Here is a 22,257-nt window from a genome sequence, read left to right as displayed (position 1 = left end):
CGTGCGTTCTGATTCGGCAGCGCGGACGTGACGAAGGTTAAATGGGGTTAAATGATTGGCGGAGGGATGGGATTTAGGGCGGGATCACTAGTGGCGGCCTGGGTTGTGTGAAAGGTGTGGGGGGCGGGGTCACCCCCGGACGGCCAGTCGAATTGGTGGAGGGGAAAGGGGCGTGGCCACGTCCAGAACGGCCAAGTGGATTGGCGGAGTGGTATGGGGGCGGATTTACACACATAACGGACACGCGGATTGGCGGAGAGCCGTGGGCGGGGGGCGTATACTCCTTCCTATGACGCAGGGAGCGGGTGGGGCGGGACTTTTCAGCGCACGCGTGGACGGAACGTGGGGTTTGATGGGGTTGGTGGCGTTAATCCAGAGTAGTAGGGCCCTGTGTGGCTGGGTCTACACGGTCTCACTTCGGTTTAGCAGCGGCTGATCCAGTTTAGGGGTACGTCTTCACTACCCGCCCTATCAGCGGGTAGCAATCGATTTATCTGGGATCGATCCCCGAACGCGCTCCCCGTCGACTCCGGCACTCCACCAGAGCGAGCGGCAATAGTGCAGTCGATGGGGGAGCTGCGGCCGTCGAGCCCGCGCCGTGTGGACCCAGGTAATTCGATCCAAGATACTTCGACTTCTTGGATTGAAGTTGAGTATCTTGGATCGATTCCCCCCCAGTGTAGACGAGCCCTAACTGTGCATCTGCAGTTAATCCAGATTAATCTTTCTGTGTAGACAAAGCTTGCATCCCCTGTGCCTTGGTTCCCCACCTGCAGCATGGGGGTGGGATCCACAGGGCTGTACTGCACTGGAGACCGTGGGGTGCTTGGACAACAGGGGCCCACACTGCCAGCGAGAGGGACCATGGGAAGAGGGAGAGACACCATCCTTGGGGGAGGAGATTGTTGCTGAGGTTGGGAGAGCCCCTTACGCCCCCAGTGGCAACAGCGGCTGGCCCCGGGGGGTTGGTATAATCAGCCCGTAGCCAGAGGGACCTTTCCTTTTGGATGCGGGACTCAACCATGACAATGGGTGTCTTGGGAGTCGTGCCCTTGTCCAGGCTGGCAAGTCCATTAGAGCCATGTTTGCTTCCTGTTGCTTTAGCAACGTGAATGGAGCTTGCATGTGCTGTGACAGCGTCCCCGTTTGGGTGCCTGGCTTTCTGGGAGCCATTTGCAGCCCTCTGAAGTGTGACTTCCCGAGGGGCTGTTCCTGGGAGTGTCCACGCCAACCCCCTAGCTTTAGCAGGAGATGGAGGTTCTCAGCACTCCTTGAATCAGGCCTGGCCTTGCCTGAATTCGTGGACTTTTGAGGCACTAACGTAATGAGCCCCTGGCTCAGCGAGCACCTACACAATTCAGCTCCTGTGGAACAATCAGTTCTCCCACGGCTGTCCCTCAGTGCAGGGCCGATTTGTGGGGGGGGGAAGCTGGTACAAATTACCGGGGCCCAGCGGTCCGGAAGGGGGCCTGGCTTCCCCGGCCCTGTTTAGCCGGTCCGGCCTTGCTGGGCGGCCCTGCCCCAGTGCTCTGAGATTTTTTTGCAGGTGCCTGCAAACTGCTGTACATTGCAGCTGTGCAGCAGTGCGTGGGAGAGGTTCCCCAGGCGACGCTGTACTGTGTGTGGATGGGAGGAATAAACGCCAGGGAAGCAGGGCTGCTAATGCAGGTCCCGTGGGCGTGACAGCAATGGCCAGTGTTTAACACATTAATTCAGAGGGGTAGCCGTGTTAGTCTGAATTTGTAAAAAGCAACAGAGGGTCCTGTGGCACCTTTAAGACTAACAGAAGTATTGGGAGAATAAGCTTTCGTGGGTAAGAATCTCACTTCTTCAGATGCAAGACTACTTCTGTTAGTCTTAAAGGTGCCACAGGACCCTCTGTTGCTTAACACATTAATTGTGGCCCAGGTCAGTGTGCTGCCTGCTGGGCATGGCAGGTGAGTCAGGCACCTGGAGTGAGTGGAGGGTGGGCTCTGTGCTGTGGCTACAGGACATGCTCAGCACAGTGTGAATGGCTAGTGCCACACACCACAGTCAGTCAGCAGGGTCCAGACGGCACCATTTCTCCTCTGTGCCAGCCTTGCCCCTGACACTGCTGCAGAAAGCCATAGGGCAGCACTTACCTGGCCCCCTCCTGGCTAGATGTGAGCTGCTGGCCTGGGTGAGACTCATGTTAGAGGAGGGAGGCTGAGCAGGTGTGTGAATATTCAGGGCTGCCAGGAAGACCAGGGTTCAATTCCCTGCTCTGCTACAGAAGCCCTCCGTGCCCTTAGGCATGTCCCTTAGCCTCTGTGCCCCAGCTCCCAGCTGTGCAATGGGGCTCACAATCCGGCCCTGCTGCACTGGGGGTGAAAGGATAAACACACAAAGGCGTGTGAGGTGTCCAGATACTGCAGTGACAGGGGCTGGATCAGGGCCGGATCCAGGCACCAGCTTGTCAAGCAGGTGCTTGGGGCAGCCACTCTGGAGAGGGGCGGCATGTCCAGCTCTTCGGCGGCCGGTCCCTCACTCCAGCTCGGAGCGAAGAACCTCCCGCCGAATTGCCGCCACAGATCGCGATCGCGGCTTTTTTTTTTTTGGCTGCTTGGGGCGGCCAAAACCTTGGAGCCGGCCCTGGGCTGGATAAGGACCTGAGATAGAGAGTGCAGCTGTTTACCCCAGTGCAAATCTCCTCTGACTCGAATTGTGGCCCTAAGGACCAGCCCTGGGCCAGGGGACATGCCCAGGACAGGGAGGGGAGCTGGCAGCCACATGGCTATGGATCCCAGCTGATCTCCAGCCTGCCCCAGGAGGAGCCAGATGGGGAGATCGGGGTCAGTTGCCCTGGGGCTCCTGCCTTCTCTTTGGCCCTCATGTGCCCTGTTGCTGCTCACACCCCCTTGGGAGCCCCCTGGGAGGGAGTAGCACCCCCTCATCCTTGGGGAAGCTTTTGGGTGAAGGAGCTCATCCCTTCCCAGGGGCCTGTGCAGTCCAGGAGCCATCCCATGTCGCCAGGGGATAGCAGGTACCCTGTCCTTGGCAGGCAGTGGCTGCAGTCCCTAGGGGGTGCTCGGGGCACTAGGAGAGGTGTGCTGGGATAGCTATCTTGATAGGAATATCGTGACAACATCACTGTAACCAGGTGGGCAACCCCCAGGGGAAAGTCCGTTTGCCAGTTCCCTGAGCAAAATAAACTATAGTGGCAAAAGGATTTGGATTTGGATGGTTTAGCTGGGTGTGCGCCAGGGCTCTAGCTGGTATAGAAATGTGAAGAAATCACCCCCATAACCCGCATTGCTAGGCCAGCGTACGTTTCTAGGGTCACTCCGGCCTCAAACAGCTTTGCCCAGCTCCAGGCGTCTGGGAACGTGGGCAGGTGGGTGGCTGCGTGATGGTCCCATGTGGGGCTGCTGCCAGCCTGGTGATTACCAGGGCACAGGCACTCGCTGCTAACGGGAATGGCCCATGTTCCCAGCCTGGACACCCACCTCTCCATGCCCAGACCTCTCCAGGAAGGAGCTGTTTGCTGTGTTCCCCACACTAACCTCCCTGCTGCGGCGCTCTGTCCCCCTCTGCTTGCTGCACAGGGTTAGGGCTCCCTCCAACCAGGGGCCCTGGCACTCGGGCAGTGGTGCCTCCTCAACCTCCTGGAGGCTCTGTGCCACCCCCAAACTCTGCCTCCCTTTGAATGAGGTTCTGCTGACTCCTGTCAGTGGCCTCCTTCCCCACCCGCTGCAGGGCCCCTGAGCCTGGATAGCCCCCCTGCTCCTGGTCGATGCTGGAGTGACTGACTGAGGCACTGAAGAACCCAGGCGTCCTGAGGCCGGTCCCTCGCAGCTGCAGTCAATGCTCCCCTGCTGGTTGGCAAACACGGAAGGCACTGTGGGGTGGGGCGCAGGGGGTGTCACATGGGGTGGGCTGAGGGCCCATCCAATTTAACTGCTTGCAGGGGGGGGGGCACTCAATTGGGAGGAGCTGTGAGGACAGAGCAATGGCCAAGGGCCAGGACATGAGCAGGAGCTGACACCCTGGGGGTCGTCACACAGTCGTGGGAACACACACACAGGGTGGGGCAGGTAACGAGAGCTGTGCTAATGTGGGATAGGATGGCAGGGGAGTCCCTAGCTGGCTGGGGAGCAGTCACGCTGGCAGAGAGCATAGGGCTGCAGGCAGCTGTGGGATGGAGCCGCCCAGGACGGAGCTGTACTGGCTCTGCCATGTTATCCTCGGGCAGGCAGGGCAGTGATGCTTACCAAGCCTGCTGGCCAGTATGGATGCCAGGCTCCCGCTAGGGGCAGCACAGGGGGTGGGTGAGTCCTGCTCTGGGCCCAGGAGAGGGACTGGCTGGGGCCTTTCCCATCCCTGTGGATTCCAGCTCAGGGGATCTTGCCCCAGGCACCAAGGCTGAACCCTGTAGACTCTGGTACCTCCACGCAGATAAAACACTAACCCTTGAACCAGCATCAGGCTCATCACGGCAGGTTGACACATCGGGAATGCCAGGCAGCTAGGCACCATCAGCACAGCAGCTCATGCAACCCCCGGCAGGCAGCAGGCTGGGTGCTGTGCAGAGAAGAGGTAACGCCAGTGAGGCTGAGGGATCCTGTGCCCCCCCTTACTCAGGAGCCTGGTGGGTCAGCACTGCGTGAGTCTGGGGGAAGGTCACCCCATTGGGGCATTGCCAACTGTGGAAATCCTTGAGGAGAGCACCCACAGATTGAAATGGGGACATCAATGCATGGAGGGCAGCAAGGCCAGGGGACTGCCCGGCCCACATACACCTTGGCACTCACCAACTGCCCCTGCTAATACAGGCCCGGGACAGACTCTGTCTCTCTTCTGGGAGACTCGGGCAGGCCCTGGCACCCCGTTGCTGTGCCCAGCAGCTCTGGGGAGTGGGTGCCTTGGTCCCTGTTCTCTGGGCTTTCTTGTTGAGGCCAGCCCTCCCTCCTGTGCCCCAATTGGCTCCACCCGCCCACGGGGATTGCCGGGGTGAAGCACTGAGCAAACAACACTGTCGAGAGGGCTGAGTCGGAGGAAATCCCTGAGAGAAGCCAGCGAGGTGCCGAGCTCCCACCTCAACAGCACCCAACTCCGGAGTACATGGGCAGCACCTCAGGTACACGCCCCTCGCTGAGCCACTGCAATGGGGCATCCGGCCTGGAACAGGGCCTTTCCCCTCTAGGGGTGCCTGCTCCGCTCCAGCCCCAGGGTGGGGCACTGGCTGGCTGGGGGTGGAGGGGGTGAAGGGACATAGGCCCTTTCCCCTCTATGGGGTGCTGGCTCTGATCCAGGCCCAGAGCATGTACCTGGCTCGGGGGCAGGGAATGGGATATGGGCCTACTCCAATCCAGCCCTGGGGAGTGGGGAGGGCAGGCTTGCTCGGGTGTGTGTGGGGGGGGGGGGGGGGAGAATGGGAAATGGGCCTTTCCCCTCTAGGAGGCGCCAGTTCCTATCTGCTCCCAGGGTGCAGGGCTGGCTGGCTGGCTCAGAGGGTCAGGGAATGAGCAGGGGGCCTTTCCCCTCTAGGGGGTGCTGGCTCTGATCCAGGCCCAGGCCAGGAACGAGTTGGAGTTGGTGCTGTCTGATATCTCCTGGTGGCCCTGTGTGGACAGCGTCGGGGTCTGTAGACTGGGTCCAGCTCACCAGGCGGCTAATGCAATAAGTGCAAATAGCACCTTGTGGGGAAGTGTCAGCGCGGCTGGGCTCTGGGGCAGCTTCTTGCCCCCTTGCCAGAGGAGGTCCCAGCCCTTCTGCTGTCTGGTGAGTGAGCAGAGCCAGGAGAGGCTTGTGGTAAGGCCCTGGGTGCTGTGCCCAGCCCTGGACTGGCGGCTTGAGGACCACCCGGGATGCAAGGGCCAGAGACCCATGCAGGGATATGGGGGGCAAAAATGGACACCACTATTTACCTCTCTCCATTCTGAAAACTGACCATTTATTCCTACCCTTTGTTTCCTATCTTCTAACCAGTTACCAATCCATAAGAGGACTTTGCTTAATAGGGATCGTGTCAAAGGCTTTCTGAAAGTCCAAGTACACTGTATCCACTGGATCACTCTTGTCTACATGCTTGTTGACCCCCTCAAAGAATTCTAGTAGATTGGTGAGGCATGATTTCCCTTTACAAAAACCATGTTGACTCTTCCCCAACAAATCGTGTTCATCTATGTGTCTGATAATTCTGTTCTTCAACCAATTTGCCTGGTACTTAAGATAACTCGCTGATCGTCCCGCTTTCTCAGTCTGAGGCAGGAGTCCTCCCCTCTTGCGCTCTCCTGCTCGTGCTTCCTCCTGGTATCCCATTTCCCCACTTACCTTAGGGCTTTCGTGTCCTTCCCCCGGTGAACCTAGTTTAAAGCCCTCCTCACTAGGTTAGCCAGCCTGCTTGCGAAGATGCTCTTCTCTCTCTTCGTTAGGTGGAGCCCGTCTCTGCCTAGCACTCCTCCTTCTTGGAACACCATCCCATGGTCAAAGAATCCAAAGCCTTCTCTCCGACACCACCTGCGTAGCCATTTGTTGACTTCCACGATTCGACGGTCTCTACCCAGGCCTTTTCCTTGCACAGGGAGGATGGACGAGAACACCACTTGCTCCTCAAACTCCTTGATCCTTCTTCCCAGAGCCACGTAGTCTGCAATGATCCGCTTCATTCTTGGCAGTATCATTGGTGCCCACGTGGAGAAGCAGGAAGGGGTAGCGATCCGAGGGCTTGATGAGTCTCGGCAGTCTCTCCGTCACATCGTGAATCCTAGCTCCTGGCAAGCAGCACACTTCTCGATTTTCCCGGTTGGGATGGCAGATAGATGACTCAGTCCCCCTGAGGAGGGAGTCCCCGACCACCACCATCCGCCTCCTTCTCTTGGGAGCGGTGGCCGTGGAACCCCCATCCCTAGGACAGCGCATCTCATGCCTTCCAATCGGTGGAGTCTCCTGCTCCCTTCCCTCAGATGTATCATCTAGTCCACTCTCCGCATTAGTACCTGTGGAGAGAACATGAAGACGGTTGCTCACCCATATCTGCATTGCTGGTACGTGGACGCTCCTCTTTCTTCTTCTGGAGGTCACATGCTGCCAGATTTCTTCACCGTCCCTCTGTTCTCACTGCACAGCCTGCTCTGATTCTTCAGAACGTTGTGCCCGTAGACGTATATCCTGACGTCTGTCCAGGAAATCTTCATTTTCTTTTATGCAACGCAGGGTCGATACTTGTTTCTCCGGACCTCGAACCTTCTCTTCCAAGATGGAGACCAGTTTGCACTTTGTACAGACAAAATCGCTCCTGTCCTGTGGAAGACAGACAAACATGGGACATGAGGACCAGCCCTGGGACAGGGGACAGGCCCAGGACAGGGAGGGGAGCTGGCAGTCAGATGGCTGAGTCCCATGGGTCCCAGCTGCTCTCCTCGGGCCTGTTCGGGCCTGCTGCCCGAGCGATATGCGGAGATCAGAGCCAGTTGCCCAGGGGCTCCTAGACCCACACGTCTCCTCTCACTGCTCAGACCTGCCTGGGGTGGGTCGCACCCCCTCCTTGGACAAGCTGGGCCTCCCCCGGGCAGAGAGGCGGGCTAGCGGGTCCGACAGGTTTGGCCTGTTACAAGTGCCTGGGAACGTAGTGGGTGGGGTGGCTGGGTGACAGGTTCCTGCTCCCCGTCCTAGCACGCACCCAGGAAGGAGCTTGCGTTCGCTGAGCACCCCAGGCTAAGCTTTGGGCTCTCCGCTCCCCTCTATTTACAATAGCTCAAATACGCTAACCCTGAGACCGAATCATATCTCCCCCGGGCTGCCACCCCCCCTACCCCATAGGGACCCCTCAACACTCTACTGAACCCAGCGAGGGCCAGAAGCCGAGCGGTACTCTGTACTCCTCTGCGCCGTCCACTGCGATAGGCTGCGTCCCCCCTTGGAACTGGGTACTGCTGAGTGCTGTGCCAGTGACGACCTTCCTCACTGGTTGCAGGACTCCCGAGGCCCCTGAATCCTGGAAAACCCCAGACTCCTCATGGATGTTGGAGCAAATGGCAGTGTCACTGCAGAAGCCAGGCATCCGGAGGCAGCTGCTCTCCTGCTGGATGGCAGACACAGGAGAGGAGTTGTGGGGTGCTGGGAGGGATGTTCCCTATCTTGGCTGTAGCCTGGGGCACCCTTCTCCCTGGGTGGGGTAGGAAGTGACCCCTTGAACAACAGTTGGGGAAATCAGGATAAGCCTGACTCCCTGCAAAGCTTCTCGTAACCCAGCAGTCGCTCCAGGCTCCCAGGAGCCGGTGAGGCAGGGAAGCAGGGTTCCCAGCATTGGCAGGCCTGCTCCAGGGCTGTGTCGGCACCCCTGAGCTGTGCACATGCAAGGAACCCATTTCTCCTCCTGGAGATAACCCCGTTGCCCCAGCCCCTGGGACAGAGAAAGTCCCCACCTGTCCCACACATCCAGGTGGGCTGCATCAGGGTCTCTTGGTTAAGGAAACACACATGGCCACAGCTCTGTCCGGCTGCTGTACCCATCACGGGGGATTTCCTCAGTCCATCCACGGTAAACCCTTCACATCCTCAGCTCCAGCAGGTCACCCCGCCCCCATGCCAGGTGCAACATTCGTGGGGCATTTCCCTTTGCAGCTGAAAACACTATTGCCCCCTTGGTCCCAGCAGTTCATTCAGGCCTTGCCAGGCTGTTTCCGCTAGAAGCAGAAACAGAGGCTACATGTCAGGGCTGTTCTTTGGTGCAATCCTGTTTCTGCCCAAAGAACAGAGGCAGAGTCCGGTCCCCTGCGCCCAGCAGGAACAAACAGGAGGCAGGTCCCTTGCTCAGAAGTCCAAGTCTGCTGCTCCCAAAGGCAGCCCGGTCTCTGCTTCCTCCAGGGCCCTGCTCTCTGCTGCATCTCTCGCTGCATGACTGCTATTTCACTCACAACCAGTCAGTTTCCCCCTCTTGCCCCACCCCCCACATTTGCAATCAATCCCAGAGAAACTCCTTCGCTTGTTCCAGAGTGCTAACCGTGTTAGTCTGTAGCAGCAAAAAGAATGAGGAGTATTTGTGGCACCTTAGAGACTAACAAATTTATTTGGGCATAAGTTTTTGTGGGCTAAAATCCACGAAAGCTTATGCCCAAATAAATGTTAGTCTCTAAGGTGCCACAAGTACTCCTCGTTCCTTAGCTTGTGATTAGCTTTGCCATGAGGTTCATTGCCTTGGTCAGTGGCTTCCTGCTGTTTCCAGCTATCACTACACAAAATGATATTTAATTGCTGCATTCTTTTGGCCTGAAAGACAGGTGCTTAGCACAGCCATTGGCTTTAACCAGGTCTATGACTTTCTATAGATCAAAGACACGTTTGTTGAAAGCCACCAGCACCTTCCAGGGTAACAACATGGACACAAAAGGAGACACCCCAGGGAAGGCGCCCACGGGTAGCGACACAGGCAAGACGGACTCCACAGCTGCTGGGTGAGGGGCCGAGTGCCTAGAGACACCAAACTCTGGGTCACCACAGCTGTCAGGGAGGTGTGGTGCAGAGCCGAGTGGGTGAACTAGCGGGTTTAAGGCTTGGGGCAGCCAGACCCCACACACACAAAGGGGACCCAGGCCAAGCCCTGTTGGCTGCAGCAGGGTTAGGGCCTAGGAGGGGAGTGGCAGTGCTGGGCTCTTGCGCTAAGCCACCAGTCCCTGCCCCTCAGAGCATCTCACTGGGGAGAGCACCCAATGGCAGAGTCTCCTCCCAACCAAACCAACACTCAGCACGGCCCAGCCTCACACTGACAGCAGGGAGCCATGGGCCACCGGCCCTTCGGGTCACACCTGTGTGGGATGCTGATGGGAGGATAAATCAGTAACTCTGACCACCAGACCCCACTGCCCTCCCCAAGCCAGGAAAGAACACAGGAGCCCCAGCCTACAGCCCTCCCCCACTCTAACCACTAGACCCCACCCCGCAAGTTGGGCTACAGCCCAGGAGTCCTGGCTCACAGCGCACCACTCTAACCCAGCAGACCTGCCTGCCCCCTGCTCTAATCACCAGACCCCACCCTCCCAGAGCAGGGATAGAGCCCAGGAGTCCTGGCTCCCAGCCCCTCCCACTTCTCTAACCCCCCAAACCCCTCTCCCCTCCCAGAGCAGGGATAGAGCCCAGGAGTCCTGGCTCCCAGCCCCTCCCACTTCTCTAACCCCCCAAACCCCTCTCCCCTCCCAGAGCAGGGATAGAACCCAGGAGTCCTGGCTCCCAGCCCCTCCCACTTCTCTAACCCCCCAAACCCCTCTCCCCTCCCAGAGCAGGGACAGAACCCAGGAGTGCTGGCTCCCAGCACTGCACTGCTGGGCACTGGCGGCTCTACGTTTCTGCCCTGGGGGGCGGAGCCGTGGCCGCATCATCGGGCAGGAAATCATAGCGAGTGACGGGCCACAACATGATCCCTCCCCTGGCTCAGCCAATCACCGTCTTCCTCTCGAGGTCGGCTGCCCAATCACCATCAGCATAACGGGAAGGGGGCGGGGCTGTGCCAATCACAAAACAGCAGCGATTGTTACCTGGCCCGGAGGGAATCAGGTGCTGTGGGCGGGGCCTGCTGCAGGGGGCGAGGCGAATAGGTACTGTGGGCGGGGCCTGCTGCAGGGGGCGAGGCGAATAGGTACTGTGGGCGGGGCCTGCTGCAGGGGGCGAGGCGAATAGGTACTGTGGGTGGGGCCTGCTGCAGGGGCAGGGTGATCAGGCAGTGAGGCCGGGGCTTGCTCCATGGGGCGGTAGGGGGCAGAAGAGGGCTGCCCCCCAGTCCCTGATTTCACTGTAATTCACTACCATTTGAGCCCCTCTGGGGCTGGACCACCCCCTTCCCCCCCCCCCCCACTGCCTGTGCTTCCCCATAGGGGTCAGGGTTGGGGACTGTGGAGATGGGTGTGGTCAGAGGCTCAGAGGTCATGGGGATAGGCAGGAGCTGCAGGGGGTGGGGGAGGGACTCAGAGGCTATGGGGATAGGATGGGGCTGGGCAGGGGCTACAGGGGGAGGGTGGGTTAAGGGCGGAGATGCCTTGGGGATGGGCAGAGGCTGCAGGGGAAGAGGGGTTAGATGCTCAGAGGCTATGGGGAGGGGCAGGGGGGCTAGGGGCTCAGACGCTGTGGGGATGGGCAGGGGCTGCAGGGAGATGGGGGTTAGGGGCTCAGAGGCTGTGGGGATGCAGGGGGAAGGATCAGAGGCTGTGGAGATGGGTGGGGGTCAGTGGCTGTGTGGATGGAGAGCCGGGGATGGGGCGAGGACTCCGGGTCCCCCCAACACAGGCTGACCTGCCCCCTCCCCCAGCATGAGCCCCTATGTGAGTTTGGTGAGCAGCCTGCGCGCTGCCTGGCTCACGGGGAAGACGCGCGCCGCTGAGCACCGGGTCTCCCAGCTGGAGGCGCTGGGCCGCTTCCTGGATGACAAGAAGCAGCCCATCCTGGATGCCATGGCCTCGGACATGCGCAAGGTGAGACATGGGGCTGAGCCCAGAGCCCAGCTCAGGGCAAGGGGGGGGCAGGTCTCCCTGTAGGACAGGGTTGGGGGGGAATGGGAGTCTCCCTGGGGATCCCCCACAGCACAGAGAGCAGGGGGCACACTGGGGTCTCGTCTGCCCAGGTTCCTGGCCCACCCTCCTCCCCGCAGGAGTGGAGGACTGTGGGCCGTGCACTAAGCGAGGTGATTGCGGCGTGTGGTCCCCTCTCTACTCCCATGGGGGTGGGTCTGTGTCTGTGCAGGTGGGGGTGTTTTGGTAGGGCCTAGTTAAATGTCCTTACTGCCCTGGGTTCTATTAGCAAAGGCCAGTGGGAGCAGCGCCTGCCTTTGGATGGGGAAGGCTGGGACGACCCTTAGTTCCCGGGACAGTTTGTTCCCTGGGCTGTGACCAGCCCCCAAGGAGGCTCTGTCTCCTGCACAGATGAGATCTGCCTGGTGGCAGAGAGTCCCCCAGCCCAAGGAGTGGAGCTGTTGACTCCAGTTCCTATCCCAGGGCTTTAGGCTCTGTTAGATGCGCCGGGCCCAGGCCATGGAGCGCTAAGATGCGCAGGATCCAGCCCTGGTCTCTCTAGTCTGTGGGGCGCCAGTGCCGGGCGAGAGGACGGGGTGAGGGGCTCCTGGCAGCCTGTGGCGCTGAGGAACCTGCTGTGGTGACCTGCACCTACTGGCGTTTCCTGTGGGCGGGATGGCTCTGTGCCCAGGCCTGTCGTGTTGCTGGGGGCCAGCTGGGAGGTGACAAAGGCGAGGATATCCGAGGCCAGTGATCGCCCGCCGAGATGGGTCAGCATCTCTCGGCCACCCGGAGCTGGCAGAAGGCCTCATGCACCCAGGCGGCTGCGTGAGAGTCTGGAGTTGGTGAGGAGTCCAGGTGCCTCTGGCCTGGGGACTGCACTGACCCATGGGGGGACCCTTTGCCTGGGGAGACGGCACTGCGTCTGCCCCCACCCCAGTGAGCTGCCCCCACCCCAGTGAGCTTCCCCCAGCTGGTCCCATCCCTGCCGCATGCCACCCTCGGGGTCTGTAGTGGTGGATGGGCAGAGCTATGTGTCCCAGGCCATGGTTGTATCATGGTCTGTGCCCCGTCTTTAAACAGTTGCTCGGAGGAGCCCTTCAGTGCGCCAGCTCCTCCCCCCCCCCCCAAGAGATCCCACTCCTCCTCCAGGGCTGGCCATGTGGCCTCACTGCCTCTGAAATGGAGCCTCTGGGCTCCCGCCCTCCTGCTTCACACTGAGAGCTCTGCCTGGCGCCTCCCACTGAGCCAGACTCCTGCTCGGAGCCTTTTACCCCTCAGGAATCAATGCCCGTCTGTCAAGATCTGCGGCGACTCCAGGCAGCCCTTTCCAAACCTGGTAACCTGTGTCACCTGGAATCCAGGGTCGGCAAGGCAGCAAAGTGTAAGCGGGGGAGGAGGGGGGCGTAGGGTAGAGCTCGCACTGGTGGAAGCCAGAGAGCCAGCCCCTAACCCTGTAGCCCCTGTGCTATGCCCTGATCCTCTGAGCTCCAGCTCCACTCGCTCTCCCCTCATCTGTGCTTCTGTTTCCCAGCAGCAGTCGCAAGCCCAGGCCGTTAACGCTGTCCTCCCTGCCCCTGCCCTCAGGAGCCCAGCCTAAGGGCCCACTGGCTGGGTATCCATTATCTCCTCCAGGGCCTCCGTTCCCAGGGGCAGGCTCCGTTCACTTCACCGGAGCAATTCTGCTCTCCAGCCAGCCGGCTATGGGATTCAGGCACCTCCAGTGCCTGGCAGTAGGATGCACAGAGGCACGCAGCATCCGGATCGAAGTAGTACCAGAATGGGCATGGCCGGGGTGGGGGATGAAGCTAATGCTGCTCTGTGCCCCCAGCCCCCCTTCGAGGTGGAGCTCTCCGAGATTATCATGGTCAAGAACGAGGTCAACTACGCACTTAACAACCTGTCCAGCTGGATGAAGGACGAGGGCGTGGACAAGAGCCTGGTAAGGGGGAGACGCATCCTTGGGGCTGAGCGGGGACGTGCTCCCCCTAAGTGAAATGGGGGGAGAAACACACCCCCAGGCCTAGGCCTGTGGCGGCCGGAAACAAGCACCCAAGGCTGAGCTGGGACCTGCCCCCATGGCCAAGCCAAGGCTCCTGTCCCCATGGTCCAGTTCACTTCCTCGCCACCTGGGACCCGCTCCCCCCAGCTCCTGACACCAAGGCTTCCCCTTCAGGTGACTCAGCTGGACAGAGCCTTCATCCGGAAGGAGCCCTATGGAGTGGTGCTGATCATCGGGCCCTGGAACTACCCCTTGCAGCTCATCCTGGTGCCCCTGGTCGGGGCCATCGCGGCCGGTGAGTCAGGGAGTAGGGACACTTCCCCCCCACAGCCCGGATCCTGCTCCAGGCAGAGCTCCCACCCCCAGCATGGTCCCTACTGTGATGGGTTCTCCCCGGGGTGCCACCTGGAACTGGGGTATCACTGAGCCGCCCGTGACCCACCAGCCTGGGCTCCCTCTCACACTGCGCTGCTGTGACAAACCACAAAGCCTTCCAGCCTTCACTTTCACCAGCCTTCACTTTCACCAGCACACAGGTAGGGACACACCCAGCCGCAATGACATGCAGGTTCTTTAGAATCATAGACTATCAGGGTTGGAAGGGACCACAGGAGGTCATCTAGTCCAACCCCCTGCTCAAAGCAGGGCCAATCCCCAAATGGCCCCTCAAGGATTGAAGTCACAACCCTGGGTTTAGCAGGCCAATGCTTAAACCACTGAGCGATCCCTCCCCCTCTAACCACCAGCTTCCCAGCCTGGGACCACAGAGCAGTACCGTCCTGCCCTGGTCAAATCTCGCCAGTATATGGGTTTAATACCTGTCCGCCTCTCCCTTAATGTGAAGAGAGCAATGCACAGTTGTAGTAACCAAGCAGAGATTTTTCCCAAGCACTCCAGTCAAAGTTCATGGGTTTAGATTAAAACAAAAACAAGCTTATTAACTACAAAAGATAGATTTAAAGTGATTATAAGGGCTAGCAAACAGATCAAAGCAGATTACCTAGTACAGAACGCAAACTAAGCTTAGTATACTAAATAGATTGGATATGAATTAGCAGATTCTCACCCTGAGAAATGATACAAGCAGGCTGCAGAGTCTTAAGGCACAACCTGCACTTGCTTCACAGCTTGGAATCCCCAGGTCTTTCAGACCCAGGCTAGAAATCCCTTTAGCCTGGGTCCAGCACTTCCCCCGGTTCAGTCTTCGTTCCTCGGGTGTTTCCAGGAGTCTTCGTGTGGGGAGTGAAGAACCCCAGATGATGTTACTCTCCTGCCTTATATAGCTTTAGCGTATGGTGGGAACCCTTTGTTCCCGCAACTTGGTTCTCAAACCAGTTTGTGGAAAAATACTGACCTTCCAAGATGGAGTAGCACAGTCACATGTCCTTGTAGCGTCATAGCAGCCATTACTCACAGGCTGTCTGTAGCGTTCTCAGGGAGGCTCCCCAGGTGGGGGATAAGCTTCTCCTATGGCCTATTGTTTTTCCTAATCGCCCATTGCCCTGAACAGGCCTTCCCCACCCACTATCTAGACTAAAAACATCTTGTCTAGTGGGCGTTACCCAGGTGTAATTACATTTGAAGTATAGATACATAGTCAGTATTTATAACTTCAGATATATGCATAGAAATAGGATAATCATATTCAGCAAATCATAACCTTCCCAGTGACACCTGACATGACCCATCTTGCATAACATGCATCATCATTATGCCATAATCATATCATAATAATATCACTGTGAGAATATGGGGTGCAGTGTCACACCCACATGCTCTGGGGCAGGGCTCCCGACCTACAACCTCCCGCAGCCCCAAATGAGGCTCCTGGTGCGTTCGCCAGGGACACCTCCCTGCAGTGCCCCCCGGTGGTGGGTCGAGGTGCTGCGGCGAGGCCCCGGGGTGGGGAGGTGTCTGTGCTGCGCAGTGACATCCCGCCTGCCCCCCCAGGGAACTGTGTCATCATCAAACCCTCCGAGATCAGCAGCAGCACCGAGAAGCTCCTGGCTGAGACGCTGCCCAGCTACCTGGACAAGGTAAGGAGCTGCCCCCTTCCCTGGAACCACGCCCATCTCCTGTTCCCAAGGCGCTGAGCCACTTCTGCAGGCCTAACACCATGCCCAGCCCCCTACCCCATGCCGAGCTGGCCCCCATGCCCCAGCCCCCCACACCCAGCTAGCCTCTGTGCCTCCCCAGTATCTCGACCTCTGCATCCCTGCACCCACTGAGCTGCTCCCCAGTGCCTCCTTCCCCCCAATGCCCCGCGAGCGTGACGGGGACCGGGCCACAGGGAGCAGAGAGGGGAACAGTACAGCAATGGGCAGGGATGGGGCAGAGTAAAGGGGGCAGGATGAGGATCACCCCACACACCCTCCCCTCTCCGATTGCAGGACTGTTTTGCTGTGGTGACCGGGGGCCCCGTGGAGATGACAAAGCTGCTGGAAAACAAGTTTGACTACATCTTCTTCACTGGTATGTCCCAAGTGACCCAGCACCCCCCTCCCCCATGGTCCCCTCTCCCCTTCCACACCAGAGGGCACCTCCAGCCCCCCCTGCCTTCCCTTTCCCAGGGGGCTGCCCCCAGAGACCATTGCCACAGTGCACACTCAGGGCTCTCTGAGCCCTGAGGCCCCTGAAGATGGGGGCTGGGAGTGACTGGAGCCCCCAGCCAGATGCAGGGTCCTTCCCCCTCCTGGGCGAGACCGGGGCTGCCTGCATCCCAAGGTCCCTGGCGCCCCAGGCTGGGTGGAAGAGTGGCGGGTCTCTGCCCTGACGCTCCTTCCTGACCCTCCGCAGGCAGCCCCCAAGTGGGCAAGATCGTGATGGCAGCTGCGGCCAAGCATCTGACACCCCTGACGCTGGAGCTGGGGGGCAAGAACCCCTGCTACGTGGCCGACGAGAGCAACCTGCAGAACGTGGCCAACCGGCTGGTCTGGGGGCGCTGCTTCAACGCGGGGCAGACCTGCATCGCGCCCGACTACGTACTGTGCAGCGCGGAGACTCAGGAGAAGCTGCTGCCCGCCCTGCACCACGCCATCACCCAGTTCTTCGGCCCCGAGCCCCGGGAGTCGCCTGACTTCGCCCGCATCATCAGTGACAAGCAGTTCCAGCGCATCCGGGCCCTGCTGGGCAGCGGGCGCGTGGCCATCGGGGGGCAGACGGACGAGAGAGAGCGCTACATCGGTGAGGGCCCCGCCACCAGGGCACAGAGATCCAGGGGACCCATCCATGCCAGGGCACGGGGGCTCAGGGGACCCATTCATGTCAAGGTGCGGGGCCCTTGGGCAGGGGAGGGGGAGCCCCGATGGTGGAGAAATGAGCGCTGGGAGCTCTGGTGGCAGGGCAGGGCCTGTGGGGAGCTCTGGTGGCAGGGCAGGGCTGGATGGAGGCAGACCCGTGGCGGATGAGGGCTGCCATGTGCCCCTGTGCAGTGAGTGATGCCCCCTTCCCCACAGCCCCCACGGTGCTGGCGGACGTGCAGCCGTCGGAGCCTGCCATGCAGGAGGAGATCTTCGGGCCCGTCCTGCCCATCGTCACCGTGCCCAACGTGGACGAAGCCATTGCCTTCATCAACAGCCGGGAGCGGCCGCTGGCCGTGTACGTCTTCGCCTCCGACACCAAGGTGCGGGGCAGGGATCTAGGGCGAGATCTGGCTGAGGACTCACGCCCAAGGCCAGGGCTCCTTGCTGGAACCGGCCTTTCACCCATTCACTGCTGGGGCAGTGCGACCCCACCACCCTGGGGCCAGTCTCCACAGGAGGATGGCTCTGCTTGGCTCCCCACACTCCGCCCGGGCCTGCTCACCCCTCCCGGAAGGAAGCAGCTGTGTGGGAGGGGCTCTGGGCCATCTGATGTGGCAGCACTGGGGTCGCTGCGGGTGGGCATCAGGCACAAATTGGGGCTCCCTCACCCCCCATCTCTGCTTCCCCCTAGCTGGTGCGCCGAGTGCTGGAGCGGACGAGCAGCGGCGGTTTTGGTGCCAACGACCCCATAATGCAGATGACGCTAATCTCGCTGCCCTTCGGTGGGATTGGTACGTCTGGGCTCCCAGCCAACCCCTGTTCTCTGACCCCCGGCCTGGGACTGAGCCCCTGAGGGGGCGCATGGCTGGGCCCCGTGACTGAGCCACGCTGTGTGGGCAGGGCCCAGTGGGCTGGGATCGTACAGGGGGAGAGGGGAGGGGCAGCTGGGCCCCTTGACTGAACCGCGCTGTGTGGGCAGGGCCCAGTGGGCTGGGATTGTACCATGGGCAGGGGGAGGGGCAGCTGGGCCCCTTGACTGAACCGCGCTGTGTGGGCAGGGCCCAGTGGGCTGGGATTGTACCATGGGCAGGGGGAGGGGCAGCTGGGCCCCGTGACTGAGCCACGCTGTGTGGGCAGGGCCCAGTGGGCTGGGATCGTACAGGGGGAGAGGGGAGGGGCAGCTGGGCCCCTTGACTGAACCGCGCTGTGTGGGCAGGGCCCAGTGGGCTGGGATTGTACCATGGGCAGGGGGAGGGGCAGCTGGACCCCTTGACTGAACCGCGCTGTGTGGGCAGGGCCCAGTGGGCTGGGATCGTACAGGGGGAGGGGGGCGCGGCTGGGCCCTGCCCTGTGCCCGTATCCGAGCTGTGCTCTGTTTCTAGGGAACAGCGGCCTGGGCTCGTACCACGGCAAATTCAGCTTCGACACCTTCTCTCACCACCGCGCCTGCCTCCTGCGCAGCATGGGCCTGGAGCCCATGAACTCCCTGCGCTACCCACCCTACAGCGAGCACAAAATGGGGCTGGTGCTCTCCATCTTCAGGATCAAGCGCACGGGCACCTGCACCCTGCTATGACGGGAGGCCCAGCCCAGCCACCCAGCACCACACAACCCACGTGTTGCCTGATTGCCATGCGGGGGAGGAGCAGCTGGCTTGAGCCCCCCAGCTGACCTAGGAAATCTGACCTCCCTCCCACAGATTAAAGACACTCTCCAGCCTTCCTCTTTCCCCCACTGACGATGGAAGAAAATGATCTGGAATATTTAAGGCTCAATGTCCTAACATAGCGTTTCTCAAACTGGGGTCCACCGGCCCCGCTGATCAACTCCACCCTGTTCCTCCCTCAACTCCCCTCCCTTCCTACCAGTGCCTCCTGCACGCCGGGGAACAGCTGTTCAGTGGGGTGCAGGAGATGCTGGGAGGGAGAAGAGGGGATGGGGTGCACTCGGGGAAGGGGGCGGAAGGAGGTGGGGAAGACGATGGGCAGGGGCGGGAAGAGTTGGGGTGGGGCCTTGGGGGAAGGGGTGGAGCCTAGGGTTGAGCGGGGGACTTGGGGGTCTGTAAAAAAATTGAAATCGAAATGGGGGTTCTCAGGTTGCTAATGTTTGAAGCCTGCTGTCCTAACAGATAAAGCACAGGGTATTAGTTGGTGTCTGTTACAGCTACCAAATCACACTAGGGCTACCCCTGCCCCGCCTCTTTTGGCTGAGGCCACAGCCCCGCTTGCTGGTCTCAGCCCCGCTGTAGACCTAGCTAGGATGGGGGGGGAGGGGAGCCGGAGAACTCCGCCCCTCCCCCTGTGGCCGCGGCTACACAAGGTCTATTACGCACTGCCCATGCACTAGGGAATAGGATGACCGGAGCCTTATACATCTTAATGTGTAGGGGAGACACTGCGTGATCATGGGGGACTTTAATTTGAGTGCCATATGCTGGAGGAGTCATGCTGTCAGCACTGAAACACCCTTGGAATTTCGAAACGTTATAGATGACAAGTTCCTCCCTCAAAAAGTGTTTCTGCCAACGTGGGGGAAATTCTTTATTAGCTCTAGTTCTGAGTGGTAAAGAGGAACTGATAACAGAACTGAAAATGAATGGCGCTTAGGTATAAGTGATCATGACTTGATCACATCTGTGACGTGCAAACAGAATAAAGTCTGGACCCGTAGTATATAATACATGCTGCTTTAAAAGGGTCTCTCAGGCTGGATTGGGTAAGACTCATTTCTGTTCAAGAGCAGATAACAGTCAGGGATCTCTCACAGACACCTTCCTCTTACCCTGGAAGGACAAACTGAGGTATGTTTACCCTCTGGTGCTGCTCCTTTCCAAAGTGCCGCTCAAAAATCAAGAAGGATTGTGCTTGCGTGATCCTTATAGCACTGGCTTGGCCTCGTCAGCATTGGTTCTCTACTCTGCTGACCCTGTCTGCCAGACCTCCCTTGATGCTACCTCCAGAACTAGACCTGATCTCACAAGAGCAGGGTTGCCGGCTGCATCCCAACCTGGCGGCTTTTCATCACGTGCTATGGACACTTCATGGTTGACGCCGCAGGAGGCCGACTGTTCAGAGAACATGCAGAACGTTCTCCTAAATAGCAGACTGCTCTCTGCCTAGATACATTTACCTGTTAATGGGGAAGCGGTTCTCCTCGTGGTCTCAGAATAAAAACATGTTCTGGACTGTTTGTTCCGCCTGGAACGACAAGGCCTGGCTGTTAGCTGCTAGTGAGCTCTGACAGAACTATCTCTGCTTTCCAGCCTCAAAGTGCCGGTCGCTCAGGATTTTCCAATTGCATGTATGTTAGGTACTTGAAGGGTCTGGATAGACTCTCTCCACAGGTGGCAGAATTAATCCTTCCTTGGAATTTAAATCTACTGTTATCAGGGTCGAGGGGTCCACCCTTTGAACGAATGGCTGCCTGCCCTTGACTTCATCTTTCCACGAAAGGGGTGTTTGGGGTAGCAATTACCGCTGCGAGAAGAGTGGGGAGTATAAGCCTTGGTAGCTGACCCCCCCCCTTACTGTACCATTTAGGCTGAGAGGAGAGTTCTAATTAAGGGAAGCTCACCTGTGGTGGAACAGGAGCGGCGTCTATAAAACCAGGTGGCTGGTGGCAGAAAGAGGCTGCAGGGAGGAGAGCTGCAGTCGCTGTCCCTGGGATAAGGGAAAGAAAGGGGCATTGTTCCCAAGAGAAAGAGTCTATCTAGTAGACCAGGAGGACATAGGGGTTTAGCTAGGGTGAACAATGCGAGCCTGGGATAGGCAAGATAGGGAGTAGTCTAGGAGTGAGGCAGGAAGGTTTGGGGTAGTTGCTGGAGATAGGACCCCTGGACCGGAACCCAGAGTAGAGGGTAGGCCTGGGTTCCCCTACAGCCCCTGAAGGAGGGGCATGATCCAGGCAGTGATCGTGAAGACCGACTGGGAAGGTTCATCCCAGTCCCTGAGGGGGTGTGACTCAGCCAGGGGTGTGCCTGGGACGCTGTGGAGGACTTTGTAGAACCTTGGAAGGGGAGGACCATTGTGTACTTGGCTGGAGGGCTCCTGAGGAGCAAGAGTGGGGCCCTGGAGCAAGACAGGCCAAGGAACAGCAAGAAGAGGGTATCAGGCTGAAAGAGCTATGCCCCAGAGCAGCCAGCAGGGGGTGCCCCTAGCGGTGACTGGCAAACCCCATGACAGCAGCAGAACTGGACACAGGATTCCAGCAGCAGTCACACCAGTGCCGAATATACAGGTAAAATCATCTCTTTCTCCTACTCCAGATTCCCGTTTATGCATCCCCGGATCCCATTAGCCCTTTTGGCTGCGGCCTTGCACTGGGAGCTCATGTTCAGTTGCTTATCCATCACACCCCCCAAGTCTTTCACAGAGTCACTGCTTCCCAGGATAGAGTCCCCCATCCTGTAGGTGTGGCTGATATTCCTTGTTCCTAGATGTAGACATTTATGTTTAGCCATATTCAAATGAATCTGGTTTGCTAGTGACCTGTAATCTTCATTATTTACCACTTCCCTAATCTTTGCATCATCTGCAAACTTTTATCAGCAATGATTTTGTTTTCTTCCAGGTTGCTGATAAAAATGTTAAATAGCATAGGGCCAAAAACTGAACCCTGGGTGACCCCCCACTAGAAACACTCGTTCAATGACGTTTTCCCATTTATAATTACATTTTGAGATATGGCACTTAGCCAGTTTTTAATCCATTTAGTGTGTGACATGTTAATTTTGTATTATGCTAGCTTTTAATCAAAATGTGATACCAAGTGAAATGCCTTACAGAAGTCTATTACATCAATACTATTACCTTTATCAGCTAAACTTGTAATCTCATAAAAAAGATATTAGGTTGGTTTGACAGGATCTATTTTGCATAACCCCATGTTGACGGGCAGTTATTACATTGCCCTCTTTTTATTCTTTATTAATTTGTTCCTGTATCAGCTGCTTCATTATCTTGTGCAGGATTGATGTCAGACTGACAGGCCTGTAATTACCCAGGTTATCCAGTTTAATTATTGGCACAGCATTCACTTTCTTCCAGTCTTCTGGGGCATCCCCAATTTTCTGAGATGTATTGAACATCATTAATGGTCCAGCAGTTTCTCAGCCAGCTCTTTTAAAACTCTTGGGTGGGAGTTATCTAGGCCTGCTGATTTAAAAATGTCTCATTCTGGTAGCTGCTGTTTTAAATCCTGCTGAGATACTAGTGGAATGGAAAGAGTCATCATCATATTTTACAACTCCATCATACAACTTTTTCCCAAATACGGAACTGAAATATTTATTGAACACTTTTGTTATTTCTGGCATTATTATTGACCATTCTATTTCCATTGAGTAATGGACCGATACCCTGTTCTGATTCTTTTTGTTTCTAGTATATTTTTAAAACGCTGGGCCGGCGCAATCACTAGGTGAACTAGGCGACCGCCTAGGGCGCCTAGTGGTCGTGGGTGTCGAAAAGCCTGCTCAGACAAGGAAGTGGAGTGGAGATGAGCTGGGGGGGGGGGGGGGGCGCGGAGAGGGCCGCCCATGGTATCGGGGGGAGGG

The 22,257-nt window shown here is 58.4% G+C and overlaps 1 protein-coding gene across 10 annotated transcripts; it reads left to right on the top strand.

Annotated features, from left to right (window-relative positions):
* Window positions 1-316: 316 nt before the first annotated feature.
* LOC101937286 (aldehyde dehydrogenase family 3 member B1-like) lies at window positions 317-21,644 on the top strand. 10 transcript variants are annotated; one of them, XM_065594535.1, is made up of 12 exons: window positions 317-448; window positions 4,794-5,098; window positions 9,291-9,416; window positions 11,261-11,423; window positions 13,291-13,401; window positions 13,636-13,756; window positions 15,412-15,497; window positions 15,852-15,933; window positions 16,258-16,644; window positions 16,917-17,083; window positions 17,395-17,494; window positions 18,086-21,644. In XM_065594535.1, the coding sequence occupies exons 3-12, from the start codon at window positions 9,340-9,342 to the stop codon at window positions 18,277-18,279; spliced, it is 1,488 nt and encodes a 495-aa protein (XP_065450607.1). In that variant the 5' UTR covers window positions 317-448; window positions 4,794-5,098; window positions 9,291-9,339; the 3' UTR covers window positions 18,280-21,644. The 10 variants fall into 10 exon arrangements, with proteins under 10 accessions (XP_065450607.1, XP_065450605.1, XP_065450604.1 ...); XM_065594533.1 differs by having other exon boundaries at window positions 4,603-5,098; XM_065594532.1 differs by having other exon boundaries at window positions 4,528-5,098.
* The last annotated feature ends 613 nt before the right edge of the window (window positions 21,645-22,257 follow it).

Source organism: Chrysemys picta, chromosome 4 (genome assembly GCF_011386835.1).
Source record: "Chrysemys picta bellii isolate R12L10 chromosome 4, ASM1138683v2, whole genome shotgun sequence".
NCBI classification, from domain to species: Eukaryota; Metazoa; Chordata; order Testudines; family Emydidae; genus Chrysemys; species Chrysemys picta.
Note: the sequence above shows the minus strand (reverse complement) of the source record. Positions and strands in the feature narration are given on the sequence as shown.